Genomic DNA, 22,178 nt, shown 5'->3' with positions numbered 1-22,178 from the left:
CCCCTTCCTCTCTGTCTCTCTCTTCCCCTCCCGCAGCCAAGGCTCCATTGGAGCAAAGATGGCCCGGGCGCTGGGGATGGCTCCTTGGCCTCTGCCCCAGGCGCTAGAGTGGCTCTGGTCATGGCAGAGCGACGCCCGGGAGGGGCAGCATCGCCCCCTGGTGGGCAGAGTGTCGCCCCTGGTGGGCGTGCCAGGTGGATCCCAGTCGGGCGCATGCGGGAGTCTGTCTGACTGTCTCTCCCCATTTCCAGCTTCAGAAAAAATACAAAAAAAAAAATAATAATAATAATAATAAATCTTTTCTCATGGACTCCTTGTTTTATTTTTCATGAAGGAAACACTGCCAGGAGAAAAGTGATCAGATCCCAGGAAGAAACTATTAGCATGCGCCCACTTGCAACCCAACTCCATGGTTTGTTTGCTTTAATTCCCATAAGGTTTCTCAGTAACTTTATTAAAATAATTTCATTCAAAGTAGACCCCTCCTTTCTTATTAACTTTTTACCTAGATCTAGAGTGAAATTGGGTTTTTATCCGGTTATTTCCTTGGCGATCATCACACGCAAGCCCCGATACATCTGCATTCTGACACAGACTGCCTTCTGAAGGAGCATGTAGTTCTAGAGCCTCAGCTTACACTAGGAACCTTTGTAAGAGGACCTGCATCATTTCAGCCACTAAAGTAGAACTTAAGGATTTTAAACAATGTTATAAAATACTTCATTGCATATTGCTTAGCACCAGCCTTCAACAAATGCTTTTTACACATAGTAGGTACTCAAGTCCTAGTTGTTGATAGGTTGAAAGTAGTGTGCGAAATATGTGTGTATATCTTACAAATTAGTTTTTTTTCCTGTTCTTTAATGTAACCTATTTTGAATAGAATTCTACCATGTACATAAAAAGCTCCTTACTGAGTGGAAATGTCTCAGCACGCCTCTAAGAATCAGAGTGCATTTCAAAATGTATTTTATCTATATGTATGTAAATATTTTGGTTTTGCTTAGTATTATTTCATATGGTGGGAAATTTCCTGACCTTTTTTTAGTCAAGTTTGTCTCTACCTTCTTTCTGGATTTTAATGGCTGCTAGTGTGTGCCTATCTGTTTCTCAGCTGATTTAAATTCAGATTCTTACTGCCCTATCAAAATGGACATAATGTGCGTCAATAAATATGACTATAGCCTTATTTTATGGTAGTAAGGGAAAACCATTTTCAGAAAGGTCCCACATAGAGAAAGGCTTTGTCTTTCTCAAATCCTGCATATATAAAGGTGGTTCTTATCTACCTTTTGGATGGACGGAATGTTTGAAAACGTGGACCAAGGCTCAGGAAACTCCTAGTTCATGTCAGGGGATCCTTATCGCCAATCTCGTCTGCAGCGGGACTCAGACAGTGAAGGACGTGAATACTCTGCAAGCCCTGGAGTAGCTCATTTTGTAGTTTTCAGGGAACACCTAAAATACCTACTCCATGGGGTTTGATCCTCTATCCTTACCTGTTTAACAGAAAAATGAGGTGCTTGCCTCCAAAGGTACATTTTGAGAAAATGAGTCTGCCCTCGTGTGCGCGTGAGGAGGGCAGCCAACCCGGAGAACCTGCCCTGGAGTGGGTAGGGGCGTTTCTGTGTATTGGGGGTGGGTGGGTGTGCCCTTGTGTGGGGATGAGGGAGGGAATAGTATGTGGTGGGGAAGGTTTCATCTACTATGTCTGCCCCTTTAAAGATAGTAAATCAATGTAAATTCTAAAATCAAAACTTCCTTGGTGTGAGCCTGTATGCTTTAGTGAGTGCAAAAGTGCTGTTGGTCCTTTTTCGTGTACCTTTCAAGAATGCTTTTCGGATTCAGTTAGATTCTTGATAATATGGTTTGAGTATTGATAAAAGTTAATTTGAGAACTGATAAAAGTATTACCTAATTCTCCAAATATATAGCTAATCAAAATGCATGCAATGGTTTTGAAATTCCTCAAATCCCACAAAATGTTCAGAGGCTAGCTATCTCCTTACTGACTTGGGTGTAATCAAGTTTAAGCATCTCACAAATCTATCCTGCCTTTTAAAAAGGCAACTTTTTCATTGTACTGGTATATAGCATTTACTTTATGTAACAGATGAACCTGACCTTGTGGAAATTAAATTTTTATAGATCTGATCATGTTTTAAAATGTTAAAAATATTTTTTTAAAGTATCACTACAGTATTATTTTTCTAGTCATAAACCCTTTGCACTGATTTATCAGCACCTGACACATGTATGAACATACACATGCATTCCAACACACATACATATGTGTGTCCATGCATATACATTGTAGGTGGAGGGGGTTACTGGTGAATGTTTGTCTTTTTCAATATGGAATAAACATGCTAATCTAATGTTTATGCTCTCTGCATATACATGCATGGGCAGAAACACCAAGTTTTTCAAATAGTTTATTATACGTTTGATGGGTGGCCAGTTAGATTTCTGTCAAGTAACTAATTGAGATGTCAAGATTTAGTCTATAACACGTTAGGCCTGAGAGCAGTCAACATTTCCAACTTGAGTTATCTAAAATTGGTGCATCTGGGGTAATTACGTGGCTATATGAAAAATTGTAAGTCTTTAGAGTGTGTTCTAAATGCTCATATTTATCAAAATATTACAAAAACATGTATTTTTAGTCATCCACTTAAGCATCTTTTAAGCAGAACCTAAAAATGGTTTGCTATATTTTTTACCTCATGAAAGACTAGGGCAGGCTGAGGAAAAGAAAATTTTCTGGCAAATTTCACAAAAATGAAAAATCAAAAAAGAAAGGAGGTTGGTTGGATTTTTTTAAAATAAAGGGTTTTAATTTTTCTGCTTGAACATTTTCATGTTTTAAATATTACAATGCAATACTTAGTGTTTTCTATGTGTCTTTTTCTTTTGTGAATTAAAATGTATCCAGCTTTATTTTGCATTACTTATGAATACTGAACAGAAATAAAAATATTCTTTATTGTGCCTGGATCTCAGTATTTGGGGGGACAGTGTAACTGGTAGAAAAGGGGAGAGGAGTCTATGGTGTTTGTGTTGAGAATCTTTATTTTATATAGATTTAGAACTTATATTTAGAAATACTTCACAGAAGACCAGATGTCTAAAAGAAGCTTTACCAAAATTTAAACCATTAATTTATGAAATGAAGACAAGTACTTCTTTGTATGAAGCCAATTTTGGATACAGAAGAGCACACTGGTTAGGACCACAGAGGAAGGAGCTGACAGACCTGGACTTGAGTCCCAGCTCTGTGCAGATGGGAGGGTACAATGACATAATACACGTACAATACTCAGCAATACATACTAGAACATACATGCTCTGAGCAAGCACTTTATGATATGGAACGCTTCAATAGTAGCGGGTCAGAATACAATCAACCTAAACTGCAATACGTTTTTCCGCCTAATGATATTAGATATCACCTTTTATCATACTACAGAAGAAAAATACCTGAAAAAAAGCATACAATTTTGAAACCATTTATTTTTGTGTGTGAAATGGCTATTAGTAAGTCTGTATAAGTTTAGGATTCCTATTAAAAGAAGTGTTTTCATGAAGCCTCAGGGCTCAGTTGTATGTCATGTAGCGGGGAGTAGCACTGAACTTGGCATAGGACTTAATGACCTTATTTACAGCTTCCAAGAAATCTTTCTCAGTAGCGATTTTTCGCCGTGCTCTGATGGCAAACATACCAGCTTCTGTGCAGACACTTCTAATCTCAGCACCTTTTAAACAAAAAGAAAATAATAGACTTTAATTAAAGCAGCCTAGATGGACACCAGCAAATTTAAACAAGACCTTTCAACCTACCAGTGCTATTTGGACACAGTCGTGCTAACAATTCAAATCTGATATCTCTTTCAACACTCATTGAACGTGCATGAATCTTAAAAATGTGAGTCCGACCCTAAAGACGGGAATTGAAAAATAATATTATAAAGGAAAACATCACAAGAGAAAATTTCAAGAATCCCTTTTCTAAAAAATTATTTTCTTACCTCTAGATCAGGTAAGCTAAATTCAATCTTCCTGTCCAATCTCCCGGGCCTCATCAGTGCCGGATCCAAAGTGTCAGGCCTGTTAGTGGCCATCAGCACTTTAATGTTGCCTCGAGGATCAAAACCATCCAGCTGATTGATCAACTCTAACATTGTTCTCTGTACTTCATTGTCACCTCCAGCACCATCATCAAAACGAGCCCCTAAGACAAAAGGAAGCTATGTCCAGTCACAGCAGCACTGTGCATAACTGTAAGTGGTCTGTCGCTCAGCTCCAGTCGTGCCTCCAGTGCGAGTGAGTACCCAGTTCTAAGCAGACCCTGTGACTGCCTGCTTCTCACAGAACTAATTAAAGTGAGTCGGAACACTCATCGTAGATTTATTTAACATAACCTGCTCTAAAGTATTTTTTAAATTCTCTTTTAGGAATTTTGTCATTTAAATCACTCAAGAACACCTCTGTTGCTTAATACAATGCATACCTGAACTAGGCAGCAGAATGCATGCAAATTTCAGCACTATAATGTAAAACCTGCCATCTCCTAAATTTCTCAGAACTGTCCTTAAGAATAAGGCTGAATCTATAATTCAGTAGAACTGTAACTTACACTACCATATTATTTTGGGTATACTTGAGTACTCGGTTTATGTCAGTCTCTAATTTTAACCAAAATAGCAAAACCAAAACAAAAGCCTCCAAATGTATATTCTCATTTTTAAATTATATAAATACATACTGTTATATTAATATATTACATACTTTATAACAATGTTAAAATGAAAAAAATTTTAATGAGATTAAAATGAAATATGAGGACTAATTCTAGTATTTTCTTCCTGTACCCTAATACTGTTCTATACACAACCCACTTTGGATAGCATAGCTTCAGAGCATCCTGACATCATCAGGCTTATGACTTAGTCCAACAATACTATAAAAATAACTTTAAAGTCACCACACTGCATCAATATACCGTGTTCAAGTTAACCACTTGAAGACATTAACTACAGGCTATCCAAAGCCAACAACATCCATCCATTATAGAAGCAAGACTCTAGGTGACCACAATCCCCAAACAGTATCACAAGTTCCACTATATGTTCAAGTCATTTTTGTCACTAAGTTCATTAAATAACAAATGTCTGGACATGACATTTCTCCAGCCAATAAGGATTATTACTCATAGACTGTAACAATAGTCAAGGTCTATAAAACAGTTTACTTTTCAAAGTCAGTCACATTTATTACTTAAAGTTCTCAAAAACGCATGAAATAAATAGGGCAGGGATGATTGCGCCCTGTATAAGATGAGCAAACTGAGGCTCAGAGTTAGTTACAATAACCTGTCTAGATCATGCAGCTAATACTGTATTTCATCAGCTCTATGAATCCAAGAGTAATGCTATTTTTTGTGCACTTTACGAAATACCACCACCTGTATCCCAAGTCAGGAATTGTTCATGTGTGAAAATACGTCTCTTATGAATGAAATTAGGAAAGCACAGAGATCAAGTCTTTGAGAAACAGCAATGCTACATAACATTTCCTTTTCCTTTATTGTGCAGCCCTAGTGTTTATCAGACCTGTGGCTCTAATTGCCAGGGCGTACAGAAGAGTTGAAATAAAAACTCTGTACAAGATGAACATATCAGAACCCTACACACTACTTTCTAGGACTCTCATGAAACCCCACCGGAAGTAGTTCTCTACAGCACTATCCATACCTCCAATAGCATCGATTTCATCAAAGAAAATTAGGCAGGCTTTTTTTGTTCTGGCCATTTCAAAGAGCTCTCGAACCATTCTTGCCCCCTAATGAGAAAAATAATATATTAAGTCAGAATTGGTTTGAAAATCTTTTAAAATATAATGAGTTATACTTCAAACTTTTCAATATTATAATATTCTCAACCATTATTACCTAAGGCTTTTTTTTAAAAAAAAATTGAAGTTGTTACCTATTCCTTAAAAGTAATCTTATTAAGCTTTAAAATAAACCTTATTAGTCTTAAGTAATTTCATGATTCTGCACTATTAAATAGCCAATAATTTTAAAAGCCAGAGAGGTCAAATTAACACTGTTAAATAAAACAAAGGCACCATTTTAACCCGTAACACTTGAGGAAATTAAAGTATCTGATTTCTCACATGGCATTTCTGATCACTGGACCTGAATTGTAAGTGTGCTTAGGGAATAAAAGGACTGCAGCTCAAGTCACACAGCAACTTCTCTCATTCTTATTGTAAGTATCCTTATCATTAAGGTTTCAGATACACTATGAACAGCCCTAGACTGTGTGTGTGTGTGTGTGCGCGTGCGTGCACATAAACTGTAACACACACAAATAGACACTCTATGGTCTCTCTTTCTCAGTAGACCATAATAAAAGGCTGTCCCTGCAGTGAAAGTATACTTTTAAATGCATTTACAGGGCATTTCTGGGGTCCTTCTCTTACAAACCAAATCTGTAGAGAACGTCATCCTTCTGAGTAGGAAGGAAGCATGGTGATTAAGAATGTTAAGCAGTTGGGTGGGGGGAGGTGGAGGAGGGTAGAGGGGTAGATGGTGATGGAAGGACACCTGACTTAGGGTGGTGAACACACAGTGCAATGTACAGATGATGTAATGTAGAACTATGCACCTGAAATCTGTATAACTTTATTGACCAATGTCACCCAATAAATCCAATAAAAAAATTTTTCTTTAATGTTAAGCAGTTGTTTATTCCCAAATAACCACAATGGAAGGCTGGTGGCTTCTAAACTACTAATTATAATCCATCAATCAAGAAATTTCAATCTTTTGAAGTCAAACTGCCATTTAAATTTCACCCATGCTTTATAAATCTTTCACAGAGCTACATATTCTTTGATTACAATGAATTTACTTTACCTCACCAACGTATTTCTGTACAAGTTCAGATCCAATAACTCGAATGAAGCAAGCGTCGGTCCTGTTAGCAACTGCCCGTGCACAGAGCGTCTTGCCTGTACCTGGCGGACCAAACAGCAGCACACCCTTGGGAGGCTCAATGCCCAGATTAACAAACCTCTCTGGCTGTGATGGAGACACAATTTATACAGTTATCACTTTTGTATAATAAAAATAAAACTACTTCTACATCAATATATTTAAACTAAAACTAAGTCCACAATCTATATACTTAAAAACAATTTTTTTAAGTTATTGATTTTTAGAGGAAAGGAGATACAGAATGCAAGAGAGAGAGAGAGAGAGAAACAGATTTGTTGTTCCACTTATTGATGCCATCATTGGTTAATTCTTGTACATGCCATGACCAGGGGTTGAACCCACAACCTCAGCATGCCAGCATGACACTTACCAACTGAGCTACCCGGCCAGGGCTCACAATCTATATACTGGATCTAACCAAGAACTTATCTTATTCTTAGATGTAAAGTCTAGACTCATATCAATGCATAAGGCTGAGTGGCTTTTAAAGGTATTTCTACTATCCAGGCTTAACAAACATTTTTCTTAATTTAAAAACTTAGTGTTGCCTGACCAGGCTCAGTGGATAGAGCATCGGACTGGGATGCAGAGGACCCTGGTCTCGAGACCCTGAGGTCACCAGCTTAAGCATGGGCTCATCTAGTTTGAGCAAAAGCTCACCAGCTTAGACCCAAGGTCACTGGCTTGAGCAAGGGGTCACTTGGTCTGCTGTAACCCCACGATCAAGGTACATATGAGAAAGCAATCAATGAACAACTAAAGTGCCACAACAAAAAACTGATGATTGATGCTTCTCATCTCTCTCCATTCCTGTCTGTCCCTATCTATCCCTCTCTCTGACCCTTTCTCTATCTCTGTAAAAAAAAACAACAAACAACAAAAAATAAGTTAGTGTTTAAAAAAAAGTATCGGCCCTGGCCGGTTGCCTTAGTGGTAGAGCGTAGGCCTGGCGTGCAGAAGTCCTGGGTTCGATTCCCGGCCAGGGCACACAGGAGAAGCGCCCATCAGCTTCTCCACCCCTCCCCCTCTCCTTCCTCTCTGTCTCTCTCTTCCCCTCCCGCAGCTGAGGCTCCATTGGAGCAAGGATGGCCCGGGCGCTGGGGATGGCTCCTTGGCCTCTACCCCAGGCGCTAGAGTGGCTCTGGTCACAACAGAGCGACGCCCTGGAGGGGCAGAGCATCGCCCCCTGGTGGGCAGAGCGTCGCCCCCTGGTGGGCGTGCCGGGTGGATCCCAGTCGGGTGCATGCGGGAGTCTGTCTGACTATCTCTCCCCGTTTCTAGCTCCAGAAAAATACAAATAAATAAATAAATAAAATGTATGTAAAAAACAAAAGGATCATCTAGTACAGGGGTCCCCAAACTATGGCCCACGGGCCACATGCAGCCCCCTGAGGCCATTTATCTGGCCCCCGCTGCACTTATGGAAGGGGCACCTCTTTCATTGGTGGTCAGTGAGAGCAGCACAGTGTGTGGTGGCGTCACTCACATACAGTACTACTTCCGGTGATGCGGGATACGCGTCACGGCTCCAGAAGCGCGTCATATCACTTGTTACAGCTAGCAGTGACAAATATGGAACTGGACATTGACCATCTCATTAGCCAAAAGCAGGCCCATAGTTCCCATTGAAATACTGGTCAGTTTCTTGATTTAATTTACTTCTTCTTTATTTTAAATATTGTATTTGTTCCCATCTTATTTTTTTACTTTAAAATAAGATATGTGCAGTGTGCATAGGGTTTTGTTCATAGTTTTTTTTATAGTCCGGCCCTCTAACGGTCTGAGGGACAGTGAACTGGCCCCTGTGTAAAAAGTTTGGGGTCCCCTTATCTAGTATTTACCATCCTAGTTTTCTATTATCATCCCTAGGTTACTTTGATTTCACTAAAGCCCATTTTTTCTTGATATCATTAAAACACATGGTTTCTTTTACAATCACCTATAACATATTAACATCCTGCTAAAGGTTGTTAGATCCCTTACATATTAAGATCCTCAACATCCTATGACACTAAAATAGAAGATATTTATTTTCTTGCATAAGCTTGAGCACTCAACCCTTTTGCTTTCTCTTCTAGAACTTACCAACTCTCCATACCTCTACCGTCTATCCCCTCAAAAATTTTCATTAAGGAAAATATAAAATTTTAAAAGCTATCTATATATATAGGCAATTCCAGGGCACAGTACACAAGACTATTATATCTTTATACAAAGAAATTTAAAATGCAACAGACTCAGCCACTTACATGAAGTAGAGGAGTTTCAACGACTTCTCGAAGTTTCTCAATCTGTTCCTTACAGCCGCCCACATCGCTGTATGTGACATCAGGCTTCTCCTCTACCTGAGAGAGGAGGAATGTACAGCAGAAAGCCAGTCTTGAATACTATCCTACATGTTCTATCTAGCAGAGGAAACCCAATACCCGAAAAGAAAAATTATACTTATAGCAAGAACTTTCTTAAAAATAGAGTATATTGCCTGTATTATTTACAATACTAAGTGTGAAGCGAACTAGTGAAGACAAATAAGATTAAAAATGGTTTAAAAAATTGGGGCAAATCAATAGACAGCCACATATTAACAGCTGATCAGAGAAAGTTTCACAATTATATGAAATCAATGCAATTGTCACACCACTTCTTTTCCCTACACAGTTTCTTTACCTGCATCATGGTAACTGTTGGGTCAATCTTCGGAGGCAGTGGGATGTGAATTTGATACTTATTCCTGTCCACACTAAAACGGTAAAAAAGATCCTCAGTAATACATTCAAAAAATTATCTAAGTGAATTATTACGTACAGTGGTACCTTGAGATACAAACAGACCAACATACAAACTTTTTAAGATACGCGCTGTGACTCAGTCCGTATTTTTGCTCAAGATCCGAGCAAAATTCCGAGATTCAAGTCGTGATTTGGGGAGCTGCCGCTAGTTGGCGCATTGGCGCACAGGTCCAGTACCAGCAGTTTAATATACAAGTTGAATGACTTACGAGCTCGGTTACAGAACGAATTAAATTCTTATCTCAACGTACCACTGTATTCTATATACATTAATTACATTAACTCAATTAATCCTCATAACTATCCTAGAACAAGTGTCTCCTTTACCTATACCGTCTTACCTTAAACAGACTGTGAAACTGAACTCTCAAATTCTATGCTTACTTTATGGCTTCTGAAGTCATTCATAAAGTCATAGTGGGGCAGGAGAAAGGAGGAAGGTGTGAGGTTAGGAAGGGGATGCAGAAAAAAGGATGTCAAACTGTAGTATGCTGCTAGATTAACCCTCGGCATTCCATGGCAACCAGTGCATTCATTCAAAAGAAAGCCCAGACGTGAATGTGACATTGTATCTTTAATGAAAAATGGTTTTTTTGTGTGTGTGACAGAGAGAGACACAGAGACGGGCAGATAGGGACAGACAGACAGGAATGGAGAGAGATGAGAAGCATCCATCAATTCTTCGTTGTGGCACTTTAGTTTCTCATTGATTGCTTTCTCATATGTGCCTTGACAGGGGGGGGGGGGGTGAGGGGCTACAGCAGACTGAGTTACCCCTTGCTCAAGCCAGCGATGTTGGGTCCAAGCTGGTGAGCTTTGCTCAAACCAGATGAGCCTGTGCTCCAGCTGGCGACCTTGGGGTCTCGAACCTGAGTCCTCCACATCCCAGTCCAATGCTCTATCCACTGCACCATCGCCTGGTCAGGCAAGATGAATATTTATTATAAACAGAAATCTTACCCAACTCTCATCCCTTCTTCAATGTCAGTTGGTGCTACCTGATCACTGAGGTCCACCACAAACTTGGCAAACTGCTTCACGTTGATAATGTATTTCGGGTCCTCTGAATCAGCATTGATTATCTTTGTACATCTAATGCAATAAAAGACTTGATTAGAGTAAGGAACCTAAACCACTAATAATGAATTCAAGTAACCAGATTCTCCCCTGGGCATGCAGCACACTAATGTGTAAATTAGAACTGCAGAAACTGGGCCACTCTTCAAGATCCTTTTCCAAAGGATATGCTCAAGCCCAAGGGACCACCCAACTTCACCAAAGCCATGGAATTTTCATAAGATACATACCCCTAGAAAATTAAACCCTAGTATTTCATCATTAAAAAGTTCTCTAATTTCTTAATTTTTAAAAAAGATTTTATTTATTGATTTTTGAGAGAGGAGAGAGGGGAAGGGCGGGAAGCATCAATTCATAGTACAACAGTTGCTCCTTGTATGTGCTGTGACCAGGCAAGCCTAGGGTTTCAAACCAGTGACCTCAGCATTACAGGTCAACGCTTTATTCACTACTTCACCATAGGTCAGGCAAAGTTCTCTAATTTCTTGATTTTCCACTATATTCCTTTATTAGTGATACTACTCCATGTCTTAAGTCAGGGGTTTTCAACCAGTGTGACACAAGAATTTTTAAAACATGCAATATCTGACTATCCACTGAGGGCAATGACCTTTTCCCTTAGACTGTCAAATAAAAAAATGACAACAGCCAACACAACAGTAGCTGTCCTAGGTGAATGAACCAAAATTATACTTTTTTGTCAAATTGGCAAAAAATACACTTTTTGGTGTGCCAAAGAATTTCAGTAATTAGTTTAAGTGTGCCATAAGATGAAAAAGGTTGAAATCACTGCCTTAAGTTATTCTTTTTATTTTCCCTATCAAAAGACAGCCACCTTGTCTTACACCAAGTAATAAATGTGTTTTTCTATTCTTTCCCAAGTTTATACTTCAAACCCATTTTTATTGTTGTTGCTATTTTTTAACTTAAACATATTCTTTTCTGTGTGACATAATAAAGGTAAATTTCTAATAGTATGCATATTTTAGTAGAAAAGTACTCTATTGCTTTTCTTCTTCCACAGTATCGGTCTACTGAATAAAAACAAACACAAACAGCAGAACTCATGTTAGAAAGAAGTCGTGTCAGCCCTGGCTCATGGCTCAGTAGATAGAGTGTCGGCCTGGCATATGGACATCCTGGCTTCAATTTCCAGTAAGGGCACACAGGAGAATTGACCATCTGCCTCTCCCCCTCTCCCTTCTCTCCCTCTTCCCCTCCCGCAGCTGGTGGCTTCACTGGTGCGAGCATGGCCCCAGGCACTGAAGATAGCTCTGTTGGAATGAATCAGCCTCAGGCATTAAAAATAGCTCGGTACTCGAGCACTGGCCCAAGATGGGATTGCCAGGTAGATCCCAGTTGGGGTGCATGCAGGAGTTTGCCTCACTATCTTCCCTTCTCTCGCCTACAATAAATAAATAAACAAACAATGAAAGAAAGAGAGAGAAAAGAGAAAAATGAAAAAAGAAAAGTACTGTCATGCTGTAGCAACAAATACAGGAAAACACAAAACCATCCCTAGGGTCCACCCATAGATAGCAGGAGATTAAGGTAGAGAAACTGTCCTTGAAGCATAACTGTGTGGCAGAACTGTTTCCTGTATCTATCCAAGGTCTACCAGGGAGGTAGAATTATATATATCTATGTACCTCCAGAGAACTGTCACTATGTGACCTGACTCAGAGTTCACTCTGTGTAAATGCCCCTACCTACAGGGCATTTGCTGGAAACAATCATGACAATTATTTAACATCACAACCATCTGAGGCAGCATTATACCAGTTGTGGCTAAAAGGAGACTGAATGAACAAACCTTTCAAAGAAAGAACAGCAATAATAATAAACCCTGGGAAAAGGAGAAATCTGATTTTTCAGAGCTGACATATTACATTCCTTAAAATATCCAGCTTCTATCAAAAAGGTATGACAGCCCTGGCCGGTTGGCTCAGTGGTAGAGCATCGGCCTGGTGTGCAGGAGTCCCGGGTTGGATTTCCGGCCAGGGCACACAGGAGAAGCACCCATCTGCTTCTCCACCCCTCCCCTTCTCCTTACTCTTTGTCCCTCTCTTCCCCTCCTGCAACCAAGGCTCCATTGAAGCAAAGATGGCCCAGGCGCTGAGGATGGCTCTGTAGCCTCTGCCTCAGGCACTAGAATGGCTCTGGTAGCAGCACAGCGACGCCCCAGATGGGCAGAGTGTCGCCCCCTGGTGGGCGTGCTGGGTGGATCCCGGTCGGGCGCATGCGGGAGTCTGTCTGACTGCCTTCCCATTTCCAGCTTCGGAAAAATGGAAAAAAGAAAAAAAAAAAGAAGTAGGAAAATACAGCCCATATATGGGGAAAAAGCAGCCCATAGAAACTGTCCCTGAGGAAACCTAGGCATTGGTCTTACTGAACATAAACTTTAATCAGTATCATAAATATTATTTAAAAAACTGAAGGAGCCTGACCAATGTGGTGCAGTAAACAGAACATCAACCTGGGACTCTAAGGTTCCAGGTTTTTGTGGGGTTTTTTAAAGATTTTATTTATTCAATTTTCAGAGAGAAAGAGAGAGAGAGAAAGAGAGAGAGAAAGGGGAGGAACAGGAAGCATCAATTCCCATACGTGCCTTGACCAGGCAAGCCCAGGGTATTGAACAGGCAACCACAGCGTTCCAGGTTGATGCTTTATCCCACTGCGCCACCACAGGTCAGGCGAGGTTCCAGGTTTGAACCATGAGGTCACCAGCTTGAGTGCAGGGTCAGTGGCTTGAGCCCAAGGTCTCTAGCTTGAGCAAGGGGTCAGTGGCTTGGCTAGAGCCCCCGGGTCAAGGCATGCATGAGAAAACAATCAATGAACACCTAAGGTGCCACAAATATGAAAATATGAATTGATGCTTCTCATCTCCATCCCTTTCTCTCCCTCCCCCTCACTATCTCCTTAAAAAAAAATCTGAAGGAAACCACATTTAAACAATTGATGGGAAATATAAGAACAATGTCTCACCAACTAGAGAATATCAATGAAAAGAATATTATTTGGCTATAAAAATGATGTCCTAATCCATGCTGCAACATGGATAAATCTTGAAACATGGCGCTAAGCGAAAGAAACCAGAAACAAAAGGTAATAGAGTTATATGAAATGATTCCCTTTCTATGAAACAGCCAGGATAGGCAAATCCACACACACAGAAGGTGGACGAGTGGTAGCCAGGAGCTAGGGAGGGGAACAGAAACTGCTAATGGGCTTGGCATTCCTTTCTGGGGTGATGAAAATATTCTAGAATGAGTCAACATAAGTGAACCTGTTGCCGAAATTCCCTAGCCCTCTATCTCCACTGTTCTCCCAAAATATTGGAGATTGGAGACAACAGGAGATTGAAAACAACTGCTCCGGAAAAATGACCATCCCAATGAACAAGGTTAAAGGCACTGACACTGAAGGCCCCACAACCAAACATCCAGCCCTGTGAGCTGCAGGGCAGCTTAGGACCCACAGGCTTCGCTGCTGGGTCTAGAGCTTCCATCAGCTTTTCGGGCTCCCATTAAAACCAAAGTCCGCCCTGGCCGGTTGGCTTAGCGGTAGAGCGTCGGCCTAGCATGCGGAGGACCCGGGTTTGGACCCGGGTTCGATTCCCGGCCAGGCACACAGGAGAAGCGCCCATTTGCTTCTCCACCCCTCCCCCCTCCTTCCTCTCTGTCTCTCTCTTCCCCTCCCGCAACCAAGGCTCCATTGGAGCAGAGATGGCCCGGGCGCTGGGGATGGCTCTGTGGCTTCTGCCTCAGGCGCTAGAGTGGTTCTTGTCGCAACATGGCGACGCCCAGGATGGGCAGAGCATCGCCCCCTGGTGGGCAGAGCGTTGTCCCATGGTGGGCGTGCCGGGTGGATCCCGGTCCGGCGCATGCGGGAGTCTGTCTGACTGTCTCTCCCTCTTTCCAGCTTCAGAAAAATGCAAAAAAAATAAAAAATAAAATAAAATAAAACCAAGGTCCAAAGTAAGATCACTAGACTTCTGGTATAACAGACACCAAACAAGCAAAGAGAAAAAGATATCTCAGAAGAAGCAGAAACTTTTCAGTTATCATTAATTTTCTAAAAGATGAGAACATACTACAATCATGATACAAGGACATTCAAAAAGCAACAACAAAGCACATGCAATGAAAGAAAAAAGAGCTCCTGGTTATTAAAAACTTGAGAAAAACATAGGAGGAAAAAATCAATAGAACTCAAAGATGAACTTAGGAAAAATCTCACAAAAAAGTAGATCAAAAACAAAAAAGAAAAGGAGAGAAAGATTAGCATATTAGAGGTGCAATCCAGGAGCTCCAATATCTAAACAGCAGAAGTCCGAAATAGAGAACTTCTATTTTATTTCAAACTTCTTTATTTGGATATTGAAAAATGGGAAGAAATTATTAACAAGTAATTTTAAGAAAATGTGCCACACTGAAGAACCTGAGAGCCCAGCTCCAGGGACAGAAACAGACCAACACCAAGGCACATCGTCATGAAATTTCAGAACAAGTGAGAACCATGGGAGACCCTACAGCTGTCAGAGGAAAAACAAGTTACAGATACAGGACTGGGAATCTGAATGGCTTCACACTAACAACACAGGATACGGAGGACAATGGAACGATGTCTTCAAAATTCTGGAGGAAGAGTTTTATACCAGCCAAGAGGTTTTCAAACATATGCAGTCTCAAAATATTACCTCCCAAATGACCCTCTTGCCGGAAGCTACCGACACAGCTCATGAGGGTGAGGGTAAATCAACAGCTGTTGGGACAGCCATAAGAGAGGCAAAGGGAGGCTCCAGAGCAAGGAGAGCAAGGAGTCACAGGATGACTGCAATTCAACAGGCGCAAAGGGAAAGTGGTCGTGTGAAGGAGGTCACAAGTGCTGAGGAAGGCAAATCTGACAAAACGCCTGAGACAGCTGGCACCTGACATAAATGAGAGAAAATCTGATGGACCTGCTGTATCTGAAGAGCAATGCAGACAAGCAGGAAAAACTGAGGGTTCAGTTGGTAACACACATAGAAAACCAGGCAAATGGAAAAACAAGACAATTATGACAAGGAAAACAAAAGTGGTACAGGAAAGGAAAAATAACCACAGTTTACTTCTTGGCTCTTTGTGAACATAGTTTACTCAGCCATAATTCTAAAAATACAGACTACTAATATAACCTAAACTTTAATATAATTACATTAGGAAGATGTAGGAATAGGAAGACACACAGCAGGCTGAAGAGGACCAAACTATCTCAGTAGTTATTATGCCTGAGAAAAGGGCAGGGGACAGCGAAGATGGAAAAGATTTTTACATTTGCTCTGCATCTTTCGTATCATTTGAATTTTTTATATGATTATGACTCCACATATTTCTTGAATAACTGTTTAAGGCATAACATTTTAACCCCAGATACTTTTTTTTTTCTGAAGCTGGAAACGGGGAGAGACAGTCAGACAGACTCCCGCATGCGCCCGACCGGGATCCACCCGGCACGCCCACCAGGGGGCGACGCTCTGCCCCTCCGGGGCATCGCTCTATTGCAACCAGAGCCACTCCAGCGCCTGGGGCAGAGGCCAAGGAGCCATCCCCAGCGCCCGAGCCATCTTTGCTCCAACGGAGCCTCACTGCGGGAGGGGAAGAGAGAGACAGAGAGGAAGGAGGGGGGAGGGGTGGAGAAGCAGATGGGCGCTTCTCCTGTGTGCCCTCGCCGGGAATCGAACCCGGGACTTCTGCACGCGAGGCCAACGCTCTACCACTGAGCCAACCGGCCAAGGCTAACCCCATATACTTTTGTAGGAAGCTTTATTTACTTGGAATTTGGAATAAAAATTCTTTATGAACTATCACATTACACCTGAGACCCTAAAAAGAGAAAAATAAATATCCACAGAACATACCTTGCAACCTGCAAAGGCTGCTCACTCTGGAGCGTTTGCTTATCTGCAGCCAAATCCCAGAGTGCTGGTGGGGCCAGGCCAGTGTCTGACTCTTTAATACCTTCATAAAGAGAGATTACAAAATTCACTGAAATGCCATGCATCACCCTGAAGGCAGCTTTGCAGGCTCTGCACTACTGATATTTTGAACTGAATCATTTGTTGTGGGGAGTGTCCTGTGCATTATAAGATGGTTAGCAAAATCATTGGTACCACCTCCCCCTCAAGGCATGAGAATCAAGAAGATTCCCAGACACTGTCCTGCAGTGAGGGGGGGACAACCACTTCCCTAAGTGCTCACAAGCCAAACATTTAATGTGGTATTGGACAGTTTTTTTGTGGTCAAATACTGTAAACTTTACCACCCAACTTTACCAACTTTTCAATTGGAAGAAAAGTTTCCAATTATTAGCCAATAGCCCACTAACTTCAAACAATATCATATAATACCATATTTTTATTCAGTAAGAAACTTTTACTTGTTTATTAAGAGTTTACTGAACTTGGCTTTGACCAATAGAAACATTACTTGCTCAAAGAATGTCATTTCTTAACTGCTTAAGCATTAAATTTGTTTGTAAAAATCAGTAAGATTGTTAAATGAGATTCAATTTCTTTACAGATAATAAGGATATTTTAAATCTGTAATTCATAAAAGAGCAACATTTGTATTTAAAATCCTTTGACAAAATTAACATATTACATTTAGAGAGGAAACAGGAATTTAAAATATATACCAGTGAGCTCATTAATTTTCTTGAGAAGTTGTTGAATGTCATCTTCAACCTGCTTGATCTGCCTAGAGTAAGTGCTCTGACCCTAGGAGATAAACATCAGTTTAATTAGAGTATGAGGAAACCAACAATTTATTAAACTACAAAAACATTTAACAGTTCATACATTTCAAGTATGGTCAACATTTGTGTAAATTATTTCAAATACCTTTCAATAGAGTTCCACAATTTAATAGCAGAAAAATAACTTAAACACGCTGAATATTTACACCCTCATCTATCCTAGATTGAAAGTGGAAGGTAACTTTTTTCATTTGAGATTACTCTAAACTACTAGACATTCTCTTCTAATTATTTTGGAAGAGCAATAACAACAGCTCTTACTTCACTATAAAACTTCTATATTTCGTACACACTGAAATGACTTACGTAAGTTTTCAGCAAGGCAATATCACCCTCATCCAGAGCTGAAAAAAAGGAGATAATGTGTGAGGTTCAAACAAAAGAATTAACAATGTTTTTCTGTTCAATTCAAACCTCATTAGGTGAGTGAAGAAAATTGTGCAAAGTTGTAATGATATAAATACAACCATCAAATAGTTCCTGGAATCACAGATATTTTATCTAATTGAATGAGGGCAGATTAAAAAAATATACACACACCATAGCTGCTGGAGAGTCTCAAAGTGATGTGACCCAACAAGAATAGGGAGCCCCAAAGAACAGTGTAAGAATCAAAACAACCTGGCACTAGTCCCATCAAAGACACTTGCTTGCTCGCCCTGGCCGGTTGGCTCAGCGGTAGAGCGTCGGCCTGGCGTGCGGGGGACCCGGGTTCGATTCCCGGCCAGGGCACATAGGAGAAGCGCCCATTTGCTTCTCCACCCCCCACCCCCTCCTTCCTCTCTGTCTCTCTCTTCCCCTCCCGCAGCTAAGGCTCCATTGGAGCAGAGATGGCCCGGGCGCTGGGGATGGCTCCTTGGCCTCTGCCCCAGGCGCTAGAGTGGCTCTGGTCGGGGCAAAGAGAAACACCCCCCCCCCCCGGAGGGGCAGAGCATCACCCCCTGGTGGGCAGAACGTCGCCCCTGGTGGGCGTGCCGGGTGGATCCCGGTCGGGCGCATGCGGGAGTCTGTCTGGCTGTCTCTCCCCGTTTCCAGCTTCAGAAAAATGCAAAAAAAAAAAAAAAAAAAAAGACGCTTGCTAAATAACCTAGGAAAAACCATTTAATCTCTGAGCATCACTTTTCTCATCTGAAAAATAGAGATAATAATAATTTACCATCAGTGTTGGTATAGATGTCAAATAAAATACAGAACACAAAATGCTATACACATATCAGCCATAACTGTATCCCAAGAGATAAATTTATTAATACATTTACAGAATAACATACCCAGAGAAATACCCAGACATGTTAAATCTATGTAACCAAGTTTTCCATTTGGTGACTGTGTACCTCTGATGTTTACAGTGCCCTAAAATATTTTCAAGGAAAAGAGCAAAATATGGGATGAAAGTAGAAAGGAAATTGCTCATTCCAGAGCATTCGCCTGGGTGTGGACATCCCGGGTTTGATTTCCGGTCAGGGCACACAGGAGAAGCAACCATCTGATTCTCCACCCCTTACCCTCCCAGAGCCATGGCTGATTGGTTCAAGCGCATCTAGTGCTGAGGATGGCTCCCTGGCATCTCCACCTCAGGTGATAACAATAGCTGGGTTGCCAGCCTGGCCACAGATGGGGGTTGCAGGTGGATCCCAGTTGGGGTGCATGCAGGAGTCTTGCCTATCTCCCCTACTCTCACTTAAAAAAAATAAAGAGAAAAGGAAAAAGAAATGCTCTTTCTTTAAGGGAAAATTGGAAATGGAGAAAAGTTGCTAGGAGAGGTTTAAGTTCTTTGGTAAGAACAGAGTAAGAGAAAAGACAAAAGCATTGTAAAAATGCTTTAAAATAGTAGTCTATAAGAAATAAAAGTATAGGCCCTGGCTGGTTGGCTCGGTGGTAGAGCATCGGCCTGGCGTGCGGAAGTCCCAGGTCGATTCCCGGCCAGGGCACACAGGAGAAGCGCCCATCTGCTTCTCCACCCCCCCCCCCTTCCTCTCTGTCTCTCTCTTCCCCTCCCGCAGCCGAGGCTCCATTGGAGCAAAAGATGGCCCGGGCGCTGGGGATGGCTCCTTGGCCTCTGTCTCAGGCGCTAGAGTGGCTCTGGTCGCTACAGAGCGACGCCCCGGAGGGGCAGAGCATCGCCCCCTGGTGGGCATGCAGGAGTCTGTCTGACTGCCTCCCCGTTTCCAGCTTCAGGGGAAAAAAAAAGAAATAAAAGTATAAAAAAAGCATAAAAATGAGACTACAGAAAGGGCTACTTGGAAGAAATTGTGTATGACAATGGTGTGCATACTTCATGCACTGTGGGTAAAAGTGGCACAGTCTCTAGGAAAGTAATTTGGCCATCTATCAAAATTACTATTCCATTTCTAAAATATACCTAGAGCTTGTGTTTGTGCATGTGGTAAAAGCTATATGAACAAGTTTACTCCTTCCTCTATAAAGGCCAACAGACTGGAAGGGGGGGGGAGGGCCAACAGACTGAAAGAAATCTAAATGTCCATCAATAATGATTAATTTCAAACATTACACTCAAAAAACTGGAATACTATGCAGATACAGAGACACAACATTGACTACATAATAATATAAATTTATCACTAAAATATATTACAATTGAAAAGCAAGATGTACAGTATGCTACACTTCTGTAAAAAAGAAAAAGGACATATAAGCAAAACTGCTTATATGCACAGAAAAGGTTTAGAAAGAACGCAAAACGGAACCTTTACATCCGTGATAAGTGGGTGCCTGGGGCCAAGGATGGGACACTTTTACATGTATCTTTTTTCTCCGTTTCGAGTTTTAATCAAGGAAATGTATTATCTAGTTTAAAAAATGTTTTTTAAAAAGAGAACTATGTTTCGGGATCCCGGCCGCAAGCTGTCACGAAGGGGCGGAGGGACAGCAGAGGACGCAGGAGACCGAGCCCCGCCAGGCCGGGGAAGGCACAGCTTTTCACGGCCTGCAGGGCCAGGTGGGGTGCGGAACTTCCTCCGGGCCTAAGAGCCGAACGTGAAAAGGTGTCCACAGCGGGAGACGAATACAGAACTTAGCTCGGGACCAGGGAGACAGGGAGGGCGGGCAGGTTAACTGGGTCGCGGCCCCCGATCAGATCACCAGCCGCACAGGAGGAGGCGGGCGCGGCAGGAACACAGCTTCCCCTCGGGGCCACGCTGGGCCTCCCTGGCCCGAGCCCCTGCCTGTGTCCACCGACCTCGGATAGGCTTGTCGTCCTTCTCATCCTCTTTGGTTTTCCGCTGATCTGCGCCCAGGTAATCCGGCATTTTTGGAGTCCAACTGCCTCAGCGAGGCAGCAATTACACAGCACCTTCCCCACTTCCGGTGGTGTCTTCCCCGCTTCCGGTAATGTCTCCATTTTCTTTCCTCCCGGAAGTGGGTCCGGCTCGCGGCCGGTTCCTCCGCGCACAGAGGACGTCGCTGTGCTGGAAAGCCAGAAGAATCACCTGTGACAACAGAACGTCGGTCGACCTTGGGCCTCACCGTGCCAGCCTTCCCTGAGCAATAGATACCACGGCCGACCCCGGCTCAGTCGCCAAGTTAAAACTCTGATTTAGTCATTTATTTATTGTGCACTCAGAATACTTCTATGTTCTCTAATTACCCCTTTACTTCGCAGTATTGTGGAGATACATAACTGTGTTTTATTATTAAAATGCCAGCATATGCAATAGTGGTGGCTAGATCTACAAGTACAGTGAAGGTTATAGGAGTTCACTTATTTAAGTTAGCTGGGAGTGAGGAGATAAGTGATTTCTATTTTGGAGCCTGCTGCCAAAGCAGAGTGGTATCATGGTCAGATACAAGGAAGTTGGGAAAGGGTAGGTTTTGAAAGAAATGAATTTGGGAGATGAGGAATGGAAGAGAACAGGAGACAATTGTAGAATATGGAATAAAGAAAAAAATGTGGCCCTTCTAAGCATTAAAGGACAGAGTGAAAAGCCATGCACAGGATAGGAGAAAATATGGCAATTTATATGCATGATAATGGTAAATATCCAGAATATATAATGAACAACTCAACAAGAAAGCAAAGAACTGCATTTAAAAAAAAAAAAGGAAATGGACTTGAATAGAAATTTCTCCAAAGAAGATAATAAAAATGCCCACAAGCACATGAAAAGATGCCCAACATCACTAGCGACTGGGGAAATATGAATCAAAACCATGGGATACCACCTCACACCCGTTAGAATGGTGACTATAAAAAAAAAGTGTTGGTGAGGAAGTGGAGAACATGGAAACCTTGTGCAGTTTGTGGGAAAGTAAAATGGTGTAACTTATGGAAAACAGCACAGCAGTTCCTCAAAATATTAAAAATAGAATTGTCATATGATCCAGCAATTCCAATTCTGGGTATATACCCAAAGGAATTGAAAGCAGGGTCTCCAAGAGATATTTAAATTTTTTCATTCACAGAAGCATTATTCACAATAGCCAAGAAGCAAAAGCAATTCAATCAACGGATGAACAAAATATACAAAGAAATATTCTGACATGTAATACAATTG

The 22,178-nt window shown here is 41.6% G+C and overlaps 1 protein-coding gene and 1 non-coding gene across 2 annotated transcripts; both read right to left on the bottom strand.

Moving 5' to 3' along the window:
- Window positions 1-3,493: 3,493 nt before the first annotated feature.
- On the bottom strand, window positions 3,494-21,021 carry PSMC2 (proteasome 26S subunit, ATPase 2). The gene is made up of 12 exons (XM_066239548.1): window positions 20,864-21,021; window positions 17,971-18,008; window positions 17,545-17,626; window positions 16,769-16,868; window positions 10,753-10,884; window positions 9,671-9,743; window positions 9,253-9,348; window positions 6,923-7,087; window positions 5,754-5,841; window positions 4,029-4,231; window positions 3,841-3,937; window positions 3,494-3,755 (listed from the first exon to the last, which is right to left on the bottom strand). Exons 1-12 carry the CDS (start codon window positions 20,931-20,933, stop codon window positions 3,598-3,600), a joined length of 1,302 nt encoding a protein of 433 aa, XP_066095645.1. The 5' UTR covers window positions 20,934-21,021; the 3' UTR covers window positions 3,494-3,597.
- TRNAA-CGC (transfer RNA alanine (anticodon CGC)) lies at window positions 16,571-16,646 on the bottom strand. The gene has a single exon. It is a non-coding gene; the product is annotated as a tRNA-Ala (tRNA).
- Window positions 21,022-22,178: the final 1,157 nt, after the last annotated feature.

The sequence above is a fragment of the Saccopteryx bilineata genome, chromosome 7 (assembly GCF_036850765.1).
Source record: "Saccopteryx bilineata isolate mSacBil1 chromosome 7, mSacBil1_pri_phased_curated, whole genome shotgun sequence".
In the NCBI taxonomy this organism is placed as follows: Eukaryota; Metazoa; Chordata; class Mammalia; order Chiroptera; family Emballonuridae; genus Saccopteryx; species Saccopteryx bilineata.
This window is presented reverse-complemented; position numbering and strand designations above follow the sequence as displayed.